At 42.8% G+C, this 13,371-nt stretch overlaps 1 protein-coding gene across 5 annotated transcripts in view; it reads right to left on the bottom strand.

Moving 5' to 3' along the window:
• BCAS3 (BCAS3 microtubule associated cell migration factor) overlaps positions 1–13,157 on the bottom strand; it is a 710,433-nt gene extending 697,276 nt beyond the window's left edge. For all 5 annotated transcript variants that reach the window (XM_008011209.3, XM_037993644.2, XM_008011214.3 and 2 more), the window contains exons 1-4: positions 13,054–13,157; positions 11,397–11,484; positions 6,928–6,982; positions 830–905 (exon numbers count right to left, since the gene is read on the bottom strand). In XM_008011209.3, the coding sequence (XP_008009400.2) occupies positions 830–905; positions 6,928–6,982; positions 11,397–11,479 (214 nt within the window). In that variant the 5' untranslated portion in view covers positions 11,480–11,484; positions 13,054–13,157. The remainder of the gene's footprint in view (positions 1–829; positions 906–6,927; positions 6,983–11,396; positions 11,485–13,053) is intronic.
• Between the last annotated feature and the right edge of the window lie 214 nt (positions 13,158–13,371).

Raw genomic sequence — 13,371 nt, 5'->3', positions numbered from 1 at the left:
TTTAAGTTTATTTATTTATTTATTTTTAGACAGGGTTGCACTCCATCACCCAGGCTAGAGTGCAGTGGCACAATCTCGGCTCACTGCAGCCTAGACCTCCCAGGCTCAAGCAATCCTCCCACCTCAGCCTCTTAAGTAGCTGAAACTACAGGCACACACCACCAAGCCTAGTTAATTTTTTAATTTTTTGTAGAGACAGGGTTGGGCTATGTTGCCCAGGCTGGTCTTGAACTCCTAAGATCAAGCGACCCTCCTGCCTCAACCTCCCAAAGTGCTGGGATTACTGGTATGAGCCACTGCGCCCTGCCTCATTCAGCCTTTAAAAGGAACGAAATTCTGACCCATGCTACAACATAGATGAAAGTTGAGGACATTACGCTAAGTGAAATATGCCAGTTACAAAAAGGCAAATACTGTATGATTCCATTTATATGAGGTACTTAGACTAGCATAAAATTCTGTTCAGAGAAAAACAATTTTCAAGCCTAGAAAGTTCAACACTAATGATGATTTTGCAGTTATAAATCCTATACAACTGACCAAACTTGAAAAACTCCTTTTTTAAGAAAACCATTTTTCTGCCTAAGAAAATTTTAACTCACTTTAACTTCATCAAAGTTTAACACTTACACACTGTGTTACAGTTACTTTAAGACTTATTACACAATATTAGTTCTAAAGTTTCTGTACTGTAGTTATGCTACCTTTTATTTTGAAAACTGAAAAATTACTATAAGAGAAAGTAATCTGACTAAAGTAGAGGCTCTCTTTTTGGAATCAGGTACTCCAAACAAACAATTCATATGTCCCAAAAAAGTTAAAACCATACCATTTAAATCTGCATTTTCAAATCTGACCCAGACTATTTTCTCCTTTTCTTCTGTTAGAGGTGTTCCACTGTAAGCCTGCATAGTAAACAAAAACATTTGAATAAACATATTTTACAGCTTTAGTATTAATGATGTTCAAAACAAAGAGTGACTTAAAGCCAACACTATACCTCTCCAACTTCACCAACCTTACATCTTGGTAACTAGAACATTTTAGAACATTATTACCCCCAGAGAATATTATCCACGTGTCTGATAACCTTGGTCAAAAGAGTTTTTAACTTATTAAAAGAACTGCAGGCTAGGCACCTGTAATCTCAGAACTTTGGGAGGCCAAGGCAGGCAGACCACTTGAGGCCAGGAGTTCAAGACCAGTCTGGCCAACATGGCGAAACTCTCTCTCTACTAAAAACACAAAAATAAGCTGGGTAGGGTGTGGTGCACGCCTGTAATTCCAGCTACTGGGGAGGCTGAGACACGAGAATCACTTAAACCTGGAAGGCAGAGATTACAGTGAACAGAGATCGCACCACTGCACTCCAGCCTAGATGACTGAGCAAGACTCTGTCCCCTCCACAAAAAAAAGAACTGCAGAAACCTAAAATACAATGATGACAATCTATTATGAAGCATTACTATAATTCAAAGGCAAATGAAAAACTAACCATCCCCTATACTGGTCAACAAATAAGGCTTAGAAAACAACAAAACTACTACCTTTTATCTATTAAGTTTCTGAGTGTTTGTGGCTATTATACTGTACCTATACTTTTTAAGAGTATTACTGTACTTTTTTAGTCTCTTATCAAGCTTCTAGACCCAGCCTATCATCTGCTTCCTGGAAGCCTGCAAGGGTCAAAAGATAAGCATTAACAGCATGATGTATCAACAGTACTCAACAGTATTCAAAAGGAGACATCTCCCGTAAAGCATGTTTTTTCTTTTACTTTTTTTTTTTTTTTTTGGAGACAGAATCTCACTCTATCATCCAAGCTGGAGTGCAGTGGCATGATCTCAGCTCACTGCACCCTCTGCCTCCGGGGTTCAAGTGATTCTCCTGCCTCAGCGTCCCAAGTAGCTGGGACTACAGGCATGTGCCACCATGCCCAGCTAGTTTTTTGTATTTTTAGTAGATACGGGGTTTCACCATGTTGGCCAGGCTGGTCTTGAACTCCTGACCTCAGGTGATCTGCCCCACCTAGGCCTCCCAAAGTGCTGGGATTACATGGGTGAGCCACCAGGTCCTGCCTAACATACCTTTTTTTTTTTTTTTTTTTTTTGAGGTGAAGTCTCGCTCTGTCACCCAGGCTGGAGTGCAATGGCCGGATCTCAGCTCACTGCAAGCTCCGCCTCCCGGGTTTATGCCATTCTCCTGCCTCAGCCTCCCGAGCAGCTGGGACTACAGGCGCCCGCCACCACGCCCAGCTAGTTTTTTTTGTATTTTTTAGTAGAGACGGGGTTTCACCGGGTTAGCCAGGATGGTTTCGATCTCCTGACCTCGTGATCCGCCCGCCTCGGCCTCCCAAAGTGCTGGGATTACAGGCTTGAGCCACCGCGCCCGGCCCTAACATACCTTTTTTAAAAAACACCAGCTTGAGCAACATGGAGAAACCTCATCTCTACAAAAAAAAAATCTGGGCATGGTGGCATGCACCTGTAGTCCCAGCTACCCGGGAGGCTGAGATGAGAGGATCACCTGAATCTAGGAAATTGAGGCTGCAGTGAGCCATGATAGTGCCACTGCACTCCAGCCTGGGTGAGAGCAAGACTGTCTCAAAAAAAAAAAAAAAAAAAAAAAATTTATTCCCTAATATTAATTAATCTAATCAAATCTTACATTTGCATTTCTCAAAACTACAAAACTAACACTGGTGCATTACTATTAAACCCCGGACATTATTTGGATTTCACAAGCTTTCCCACTAATGCCCTTTCTCTGCTCCAGGATCCAATCCAGGATGCCACACTGCATTTAGCACAACTTCCTTTTTTCCCTGCATCAGGCTTTCCTTTCCTTTAACATGGTGAAGCACTAACACTTTCAAATTCTTCTTCAGCTTAGCAGACTTACTCCTTTGCAACGTTTGATTTTTGAGTGATATGCAGAACAAAACAAGGTTGAAGAAGGTCTTTCAGTGTATTGGGATTCTTGAACCTCTTTTTGCTTTACCTGTGAGGGGCAAATAAGTCTTGCAAAATGAGGCTTATACGCTTTTACTATGTCTTCAAGTTTTCCTCTCTCCTTAGTAGACATGGTGTTTTTTATTCAGCATTTTTGAAAAAATTCTGGGAAGCTAACTGAAGCACCTGAGCTCTGCTTTGTGTGTTCCTTACTACAGCTTTGCACAAAGGTGTATCCCGTCCTTTTTTGCCTCTTATGATCTCCTTTTCCCATGCTTAGATATTTTATTCTCAGTAAGACACAGACTCACCCATTGCCCTTTCTAGCTTTCACCTGATGTCTTTATAATAAAAAAAATAAAAAAAAAAAAGTTTGTTTTGGAGTTTGTCTGTTTGTTTGTTTTTTGAGACACCCTGTCACCCTGGCTGGAGTGCAGTCGTATGATCTCAGCTCACTGCAACCTCCGCCTCCTGGGCTCAAGCAATCCTCCCATGTCAGCTTCCCAAATAGCTGGGACTACAGGTGTGTACCACTAAACCTAGCTAATTTTTGTATTTTTTGTAGAGATAGGGTTTTACCATGTTGCTCAGGCTGGTCTGGTACTCCTGGGCACAGGCCATCTGCCCGCCTAGGCCTCCCAAAGTGCTGGGATTACAGGTGTGAGCCACCGCGCCCAGCACCACCTGATGTCTTTATAGAGGTCAATGTACTGCCACACATTTTTTTCCTTTTCCCCTAGCACTGATTAAAAGCCCTTCTTCAAACAAGAGCAACTGATTTAGCCCTCTTATTTAGAGTCAAAACTTTCACTTCACTACTGAAAAGATTTATTTACTTCTTCTTTTATACTTCAACACTGGTTTCTAACACACGTAAACACACTCATAAGTACAAAGTTATTTTTGAATGTTATATAACATAGCTATAATCATTGTGTCAGTCTGTATGCTCTTATTTGTTCACTGTAGAGAAAATAATTTTCACAGTGTACTATTGCCATAAGTATAATTTTTATTTACAGCAAATTATTCTATAGGGACCATGATATGTCATTTGCTTAACTGACATTTAAGCTGGTTACAAGTTTTTACACTGAAAATGTAAAAATTTCATATATACTGAAAAGTTCTAAGCTTTAACTTTTTCTTTGTTGAATTTTTTTTTAAATAAATTTTTGGCCAGGTGCAGTGGCTTACGCCTGGAATCCTAGCACTTTGGGAAGCCAAGGCTGGAGGATCACCTGAGGTCAGGAATTCAAGACCAGCCTGGCTAACATGGTGAAACCTCATTTCTACTAAAAATACAAAAATTAGCCAGGCATGGTGACACATGCCTGTAATCCCAGCTACTCAGGAGGCTGAGGCAGGAGAATCCCTTGAACCTGGTAGGCAGAGGTTGCAGTGAGCTCAGATCACGCCTTTGCACTCCAGCCTGAGCAACAAGAGTGAAACTTCATCTCAAAAAAAAAAAAAAAAAAATTCAAATTTTCATAAGTGAAATCATTAGATCAAGACACAACCAAGGGCAACCTCCGGCCATCAATGCTATCATAACTAGAATTCAATGGGTGATAATTAAAGAAGCTGCTACCAGTCCAACAATACATGTTCTCTCTTTAGGAGGATATTTGCAGACCCAGAGAATACCTAGGCTCCATGAATTTGATGATACCCAGAATAGAGCAGGAGGCAGAACACAATATTGGCAGAAGACATTATTTTTTAATGTCTGACCACAAAGTACCAACACAGGACTCTGAATTAAATGTGGGGAAAAAAATGTTAGAAAGCACTGTTCTCATGTCAACCAAACAGTAGAAAAAATGTCTAATACGAGACGGGAGCGGTGGCTCATGCCTGTAATCCCAGCACTTTGGGAGGCCAAGGCAGGCAGATCACAAGGTCAGGAGATCAAGACCATCGGTGAAACCCCGTCTCTACTAAAAATACAAAAATTAGCCGGACATGGCGGCAGGCACCTGTAAGTCCCAGCTACTCGGGAGGCTGAGGTAGGAGAATGGTGTGAACCCAGGAGGCAGAGCTTGCAGTGAGCCAAGATCACGCCACTACACTCCAGCCTGGGTGACACAGTGAGACTCTGTCTCAAAACAAAAAAAAAAGAAAAAAAAAAGTCTAATATAACAAAAAGTTACTCCTATTATTGCTTTCCTAAGCAAACTATCATCAGTAGGTGCTAAAATGATGACGTTTCACCATTACAATTAGAAACTGTAATGTCTCTGGCTCATCTGATTATTTTGACTACTGATTGTATGCCAGAAATCTACATCTCTACCCTGGATCTCCAATCTCAAGCTCCCTCCAGGAAAGACTACTTACTATTTGCTTTGCTTTATTTTATGCTTTATATAGATGACACCCTTTAAGCCTCAAAACAAACCTACGATGAATAAGATGATTAACCTGAGTTTACACATAAGGATACTGATGTTTAGAAAGGTTCAGTAACTTGTCTAGAACTAGTAAGATACAGAGCTGAAATATAAAGTCAGATCTAATATCAAAGTCTATGTTCTTTTTTTTTTTTCTTTTTTTGAGACGGAGTTTCACTCCTGTTGCCCAGGCTGGAGTGCAATCGTGTGATCTCGGCTCACCGCAACCTCTGCCTCCTCGGTTCAAGCAATTCTCCTGCCTCAGGCTTCCTGAGTAGCTGGGATTACAGGCGTGCACCACCACGCCGAGCAAATTTTTGTATTTTTAGTACAGACGGGGTTTCTCCATGTTGGTCAGGCTGGTCTGGAACTCCTGACCTCAGGTGATCCACCCGCCTCAGCCTCCCAAAGTGCTGGGATTACAGATATGAGCCACCATACCCGGCCCAAAGTGTATGTTCTTAATCACTAAGCTACACTAAGCCTAATGTGCAAAATGTTAAGTTATAACTTCTCTGCCAAATAAAGCAAACAGCTACTAGGATCCTATTGTCCCCACTACATTCTTACTCCATTTATCACTGTTGGATTTTATTCCACTCTGTTCCTCAATTCAAATGGCATCGCATTCACTAAGCCTTATTTGATGTCATTCAAGTGAATTTAATTATCCTTCTACTATATTACCATAACACTCTGTTTACTTTCTCCTTTTTTTCCCACCCAGCTTTTCAGGTTGAAGGCACTTTGTTTCCTAGGATCCTCTCATAAAGCTGGGACGCTGGATCTATGAATGTCCTTTTTGAACACTCCAGTTACAGATACCCATGGTAGTCAAGGAAGACTACAAAACCATAAGGAGGAAGTATGGAAACCTCTCCCTTCAGTTGTCCCACTAGAACAGTGCTTCCCAAAGGTACCATTTCACAAGAATCACCTGAGATTCTCACTATCCCTACAAGTTACCAGTTACCATCCCAAATCAATTGTGTTAAGACTCTGAGAGGGCAAATTATTACTTTTAATAAGTATGCCAAGTGATAACTAAGTTTGGCAATAGTATAAATAGCATACTAGATAATCCCAGTAAGGCAATTCTCATTCTTTATTCTCATATTTATATAAAAGGAACAGTAAAAGACTTATCAGTTAGAGTAACAGGATACCCTAGTTGGCACAAAAGTGCTTCTCAAGATAAAAGAGATGTAGATTTGTGTTCACGTATAATATTTAGCTGTTATCTAGTTAAGGAGTGCAGAGTGTATATTGCTTTTCTCCCTTCTGACAGGCAACACTTAAATAGGACAAGAAAATATAAACCTGCGAGAGTCCCAAATCTCTACTAACAATTCACCTTGATTCTTCTTAGGAGGGCAAAGTCCTGAGGAATAACATTTACGCCACGGTCATCACAACACTGCAGCACATCTAAACAATAATGTAGTCCCACACTACCAATGCTCAGGATGCTAAAACACCAAAAACCTTTCTGAAGTTGCTGGTACTAGCGTCAAGTTTAGGAAACCAAACATTTCAGAGCTCTCCTGACCAAAGGGAAGCTGAAAGCACATATAGACACTTACCTGCGGCACAACATCCTGCAGAAAAGTCACAACACTTTCCATGTAGGACTGCTCTCTGGAAAAGGGTGAAATGGACAACACTGGTCAGGAGAGCTTAACATAGACCATGAAAAAAGCTCTATTTACAAGCCTTAATAAAGTCACTCGTTTTTTGTTGTTGTTGTTTGTGGTTTTGATTTTTTTTTTTGGTTTTTTTTTTTTTTTTTTTTTTGAGACATGGTCTCACTCTGTCACCCAGGTTGGAGTGCAGTGGTGTGATCTCGGCTCACTGCTGCCTCGACCTCTGGGGCTTAAGCAATCCTCCCACCTCAGGATCCCAAGTAGCTGGAACTACAGACATGCGCCACCACGCCCAGCTAATTTTTGTATTTTTTGTAGAGATGGGGTTTCACCATGTTGCCCAGGCTGGTCTCAAACTTCTGAGCTCAAGCAGATCCTCCTGCCTCAGTCTTCCAAAGTGCTGGGATTACAGGCATCACTCATCATAATCAAATAAGGCAAAAAAAAAAAGAAAAAAGGCTAACTCTTATCACCTGATATTTCTGCTAAACTACTTTCTGGTTTCAAGGGTCTTTATATATGTTATTAAATGTAAATGAGCTTTTAACATTTTTAAACATTATCTCTTTTTAAAAGTCATGCTCTCCTAATTTGATAGAGATAGCTTCTAAGTCATATTTGAAGGAGTGATGACAAAGACCTAAGGTAGGACCTTGCTCTTGAGTCAGAGCAGAAGAATGCCCTAATTAGAGCAAGTAAAACAATTGCTGATGACTCACTATCTAGTGACCTTCTCTTTAAATTGGTTATGAACCTAGTCCCTTACCTGTATATAGCAGGTGAGTCTACATTTTCTGGCAGATACGGGCATTAGAAGAAGCTATTAAGCCTTCACAGAACTTTTGGTATAGAAAAGACATAGAAAAAAATTAAAATGCATAAAAATGAGAGAAAGCTGGGTGCAATAGCATGTGCCTGTAGTCCCAGCTATTTATGAAGCTGAGGTGGGAGCATCACTTGAACCCAGGAGTTGGCAGCCAGGCTAGGCAACATAGAAAGACCCCATCTCTAAAAAACAAACAAAAAAAAAAAGGGGGGAAAATAACATTGTTAATTAAGTAAGGACACTAAATTAATGCATTTTAAATATAAAGTACATAAACTTCAGCAAGGGGAAAAAATAATTTCTTCAAGACACTATTTTAGGCCAGGCATAGTGGCTCATGCCTATAATCCCAGCACTTTGGGAAGCCGAGGTGGGTGGATCACTTGAGGTCAGGAGTTCAAGACAAGCCTGGCCAACATGCTGAAACCCCATCTCCACTAAATATACAAAAATTCGCTGGGTCTAGTGGTGCACCCTGTAATTCCAGCTGCTCAGGAGGCTGAAGCAGTAGAATCACTTGAACCCAGGAGGTGGAGGTTGCAGTGAGTCAAGATTGCACCACTGCACTCCAGCTTGGGCAAAAAAGCAAGACTCCGTCTCAAAAAAACAACAAAAAAAAAATCAAAATACTAATTCAAATCCATTTCAAGAGAGATGTGAAAAATCACACTTGAAAATAATATGATTTATCATAAATCCTATTTAAAAAGTAATATGCCCTAGAGACTTACAAAAATTGATTAGGCCTAAAAAAAAAATTAGGCTACCTTTCCAACCTCATTTTTTGCCACTCTCCTTATTCTGATTCAGCCATATGCAACTTCAATTCCTAGCACACACCAAGTTCTTCTTTGAATCAAGACCTTTACACCACCTTTCTATCTGGATTCCTTCCCACCCCCTTCTCTTCCTTTTAGATCTCCAGGTTAAGTGTTGCCTCCTCTGAGAGAGCTTCCGTGACACCCTTATATATATTCTCCTTTGTCATTCTCCATTGTAGTACACTGTGCACAATCACAGCCTATAATTGTTTTACTTATTTACTTGTTTGCTTCAGCCTAGACAATTTGACAAAACCCCATCTCTACCAAAAATTAGGCCTGGAGCAGTAGCTCACACCCGTAATCCCAGAATTTTGGGAGGCCGAGGCAGGCAGATCACCTGAGGTCAGGAGTTTGAGACCAGCCTGGCCAACATGGAGAAACGCTGTCTCTACTAAAAAATACAAAATTAGCCAGGTATGGTGGCACATGCCTATAATCCCAGCTAATCGGGAGGCTGAGGCAGGAGAATCGCTTGAACCCAGGATGCAGAGGTTGCGGTGAGCCAAGATCACGCCATTGCACTCCAGCCTGAGCAAAGTGAGCAAAACTCCGTCTAAAAAAAAAAACAAAAAACAATTAGCCAGGCATGGTGATCCACGTTTGTAATTCCAGCTACTTCGGAGGCTGAGGCAAAAGAATCATTTGAACCCAGAAGGCGGAGGTTGCAGTGAGCCAAGATCATCCCACTGCACTCCAGCCTGGGCATCGGAGCGAGACTCCATCTCAAAAAAAGGAAAAAAAAAAAGAATTTTATATATACACACACACACACAACACATATATATTGATTGATTGATTGATTTTATTTTTTTGGAGACAAAGTCTTGCTCTTGTCTCCCAGGCTGGAGTGCGATGGCACGATCTCAGTTCACTGCAACCTCTGCCTCCCGGGTTCAAGCAATTCTCCTGCCCCAGACTCCCAAGTAGCTAGGATTACAGGCTCCTGCCACCATGCCTGGCTAATTTTTGTAGTTTTAGTAGAGACAGGGTTTCTCCATGTTGGTTGGGCTGGTCTCAAACTCCCGACCTCAGGTGATCCGCCCACTGCCTCAGCTTCCCAAAGTGCTGGAATTACAGGTGTGAGCCACCGCGCCCAGCCATATATTTTTTTTAAGACACAGTCTCACTCTGTCACCCAGGCTGGAGCGTAATGGCACAATCACAGCTTACCACAGCCTCAAGCTCCTGGGCCCAAGTGATCCTACCATCTCAGCCTCGTGAGTAGCTAAGGCTCCAGGCGCCTGACACAACACCTGGCTAATTTTTGTATTTTTTTTAACACATGAGGGTCTCGGGATGTTGTTCAGGCTGGTGTCAAACTCCTGGGTTCAAGCAATCCTCCCACCTCAGCCTTCAAGTATACATATCTTTGGTGGGGCACAGTGGCTCACACATGTAATTCTAGCACTTTGGGAGGCCAAGGCAGGCAGATCACCTGAGGTCAGGAGTTTAAGACCAGCCTGGCCAACATGGCAAAACCCCATCTCTGCTAAAAATACAAAATTTGGCCAGGCGTGGTGGCACTCGCCTGTAATCCCAGCTACTTGGGAGGCTGAGGCAGGAGAATTGCTTGAATCTGGGAGGCAGGGGAGGAAATGGAGGCTGCAGTGAGCCGAGATGGCGCCACTGCACTCCAGCCTGGGTGACAGAGTGAGACTCCATCTTAAAAAAAACAAAAAAGTATACATATCTTCAAACCATATTAGATTATAAGCTCCTAGTAAGTATAAACATTCTTTGTCAAAGAATGCCAAAAACACAGAAACGTACTATGACACTTACTTTGAAACTTTCTGACACAGACCTAGACTAAGAGATACTTTTTACAGATAACACATGGTTACATAGACAGGAACAACACACACTGGGGCCTATCAGACTTGGGTGGGAACAGGGAGAGGATCAGCAAAAATAACTAATGGGGACTATGCTTAATACCTGGGTGATGAAACAATCTGTACAACAAACCCCTGTGACATGAGTTTCCCTCTATAAGGAACCTGCACATGTACCCTTGAACTTAAAAGTTAAAAGAGATACATTTTACATCACTCTCTGGTAAATACATACATACACATCTATGTGCATGTCATGAAACAATACAAACTCCCAGCTATATTTTCTATTATATTCTATTTCATTTTTTTTTTTTCTTTGAAATGGAGTCTTGCTCTGTCGCCCAGGCTGGAGTGCAGTGGCATGATCTCAGCTCACTGCAAGCTCCGCCTCCCGGGTTCACACCATTCTCCCGCCTCAGCCTCCAAAGTAGCTGGGACTACAGGCGCCCGCCACCACGCCCAGCTAACTTTTTGTATTTTTAGTAGAGACGGGGTTTCACCATGTTAGCCAGGATGGTCTCAATCTCCTGACCTCGTGATCCGCCCGCCCCGGCCTCCCAAAGGGCTGAGATTACAGGCATAAGTCACCGCGCCTGGCCACTATTTCATTTTCTACTACAACTCCTGACCCACTAAACTGATTTTGACAATCCACTAACTTGTTAAACTTGGAGTTTGAAAACACTGCTCTTCGGGATTTAGCATAGTGTTCTTCATGTACTTTGTAAATGTGCTGAATATATCAACTTAACTCTCCAAATTCTTCATTTGGCCTTGGCAATTATTATTATTCATCCCATAAAGCCAACATTTAAAAGATTTTTACAAAAGTAACCGCTGTTCATAAAGAAAACCTAAATGTTAGCTACTATTCTGACTAATATTTTCTTCAGCTATTGGGTTTATCTGAAATGTGCTTACGTGACAGCCTGGGGACGAACCACAACTCCACCAGTACAACGACTGGGTCTTCTTGGGGAATCTGTAGCCATAGCTTCATTCATAAAACCTGTTTCCAGAACAAAAAAACAGAAAAACATGGATCATTGTTGGGGGTAGGAAGGAAGATTTATGATTACTCACTAGAGATCCTTTGTCAAAAATGCCTCAAATGTAGAAACTTTCCCAGAAATTCCTGTTACACCAGAAAGGGGAAAAAAGATGAAGTAGGTTTTTAATTATTTTCAAATTATAATAAGGCGTTTGGGGGGTTATTATTATTTTTGAGATAAGAGTCTCGCTCTGTCGCCCAGGCTGAAGTTCAGTGGCACGATCTCTGCTCAACGCAATCTCTGCTTCCCAGGATCAAATAATTCTCCTGTCTAAGCCTCCAGAGTAGCTGAGATTACAGGCAAGCGCCACCATGCCAAGCTAAATTTTATATTTTTTTGTAGAGACGGGGTTTCACCATGTATCCCAGGCTGGTCTCGAACTCCTGAGCTCAAGCGATCCATCAGCCTTAGCCTCCCAAAGTGCTGAGATTACAGGCTTGAGCCACCGCGCCCATCCTGTTTTGTTTTTTAATAGGACCAGGTCTCAGAACCACAAAACAATTTAAGGAAGACTCTTGCTGTACCCCCTTGGTCTGTCGTTAACATAAATTACAAGGGTAAAAGAACCAGATCATGGGATGGGAATTTACTTAAATTTTATGTTGAGATAGTGAAAATACACACGGTACAATATTTCAAGACCAAACGGAACAAGTGACATGATACCACTCTACCTTCCAATTAAACCTGTTGGGAATCTATGAGTAAAGACTGCATGGCCACAATTTCAATCACATTGGTAACACCTTGCTACTGCAACCTAATCACCAGAGTTTAATAAGTAACAAACAAGTCAAGCAATTATTTATTTGACTAGTAGTAAGTAGTCAAATAAGTAACATAAACTTATATGCTGTTACAGTCCTTTACCCTTTCCCGTCACATCAGTAAATCCTAATCCTAGAATGTTTCATGACCCTCTGAATCAGAGATTTTAAGAGCATGGAGTCGGCTTGGTTAAGGTTAAAAGAGGACTGACAGCAGTATCAAAGATCTCTTACAGGACTCAGGGAAGCCCACAGCCTGGAACTCATCTTGAAGGCACCTAAAACCATCATTTGTAAGTAGGGAGCATTCACACCTGACGTGAAAACTCCAAACCTGTGCGCCCCACCTCCTACAACCAAAACACCCTCTGCCCCAACGAGCAGAGCCACCACCTCCTCAGAGGGTACCTGCACCTCCAGCCCCTCATCCCTCTCATTCTCATCCCATTCTTGCTTTCTCGAACCACAGTCTCCCAAGCCCTGTCCTTTAAGGGCCCTGTCTCCTGGGGACGACCCTCGCCAGCCCCTCAGGCCCCAGTCTCCTGAAAGACACTCGCACGGCACTGCCCACTTAACCTCCAACACGGAGCCACCGCTGCCCCCGGCCGCCCTCCGGCCCCCTGCACTGCTCCCCTCCCCCTCCAGTATCGACACCTCTCTCCTGTCGAATTCCTGCCAGCCCGACCCAGTCCCCTCACGCCGCCAGTCCCTCGTCCCCCCAAAGCCTCCCCAGAGCCAAAGCCCCGCCAGCCCTCTCACCGGCCGCCCCGCCGGTTAACGCTGTTCTCCAGCTCTAGGCTCACTGTTTGGAGTCTCCCCGCGTGATTGACGGCAGTCACTTCCTACCACGCCTCAGCGGAACCACCCCTCTAGCCAATCCCAGAAGCAAACCGGCTATGGCCGGGCACCGCCCTTGGAGGTCAGTTTCGCCAACCAGCAAGTAGGAAAGAGGCGGACCCGCCTCCTGAATGTGTCCAATCCGCTGGAGCTGGAGGGAAAACACAACAGCATGTAAGTTCGGGTGAAGCCGAGGTGTCAGGTTCGGTTGCGAACGCAGGCAGCCGGGGAATAATTACG

This window comes from Chlorocebus sabaeus, chromosome 16 (assembly GCF_047675955.1).
Source record: "Chlorocebus sabaeus isolate Y175 chromosome 16, mChlSab1.0.hap1, whole genome shotgun sequence".
Lineage (NCBI taxonomy): Eukaryota > Metazoa > Chordata > Mammalia > Primates > Cercopithecidae > Chlorocebus > Chlorocebus sabaeus.
This window is presented reverse-complemented; position numbering and strand designations above follow the sequence as displayed.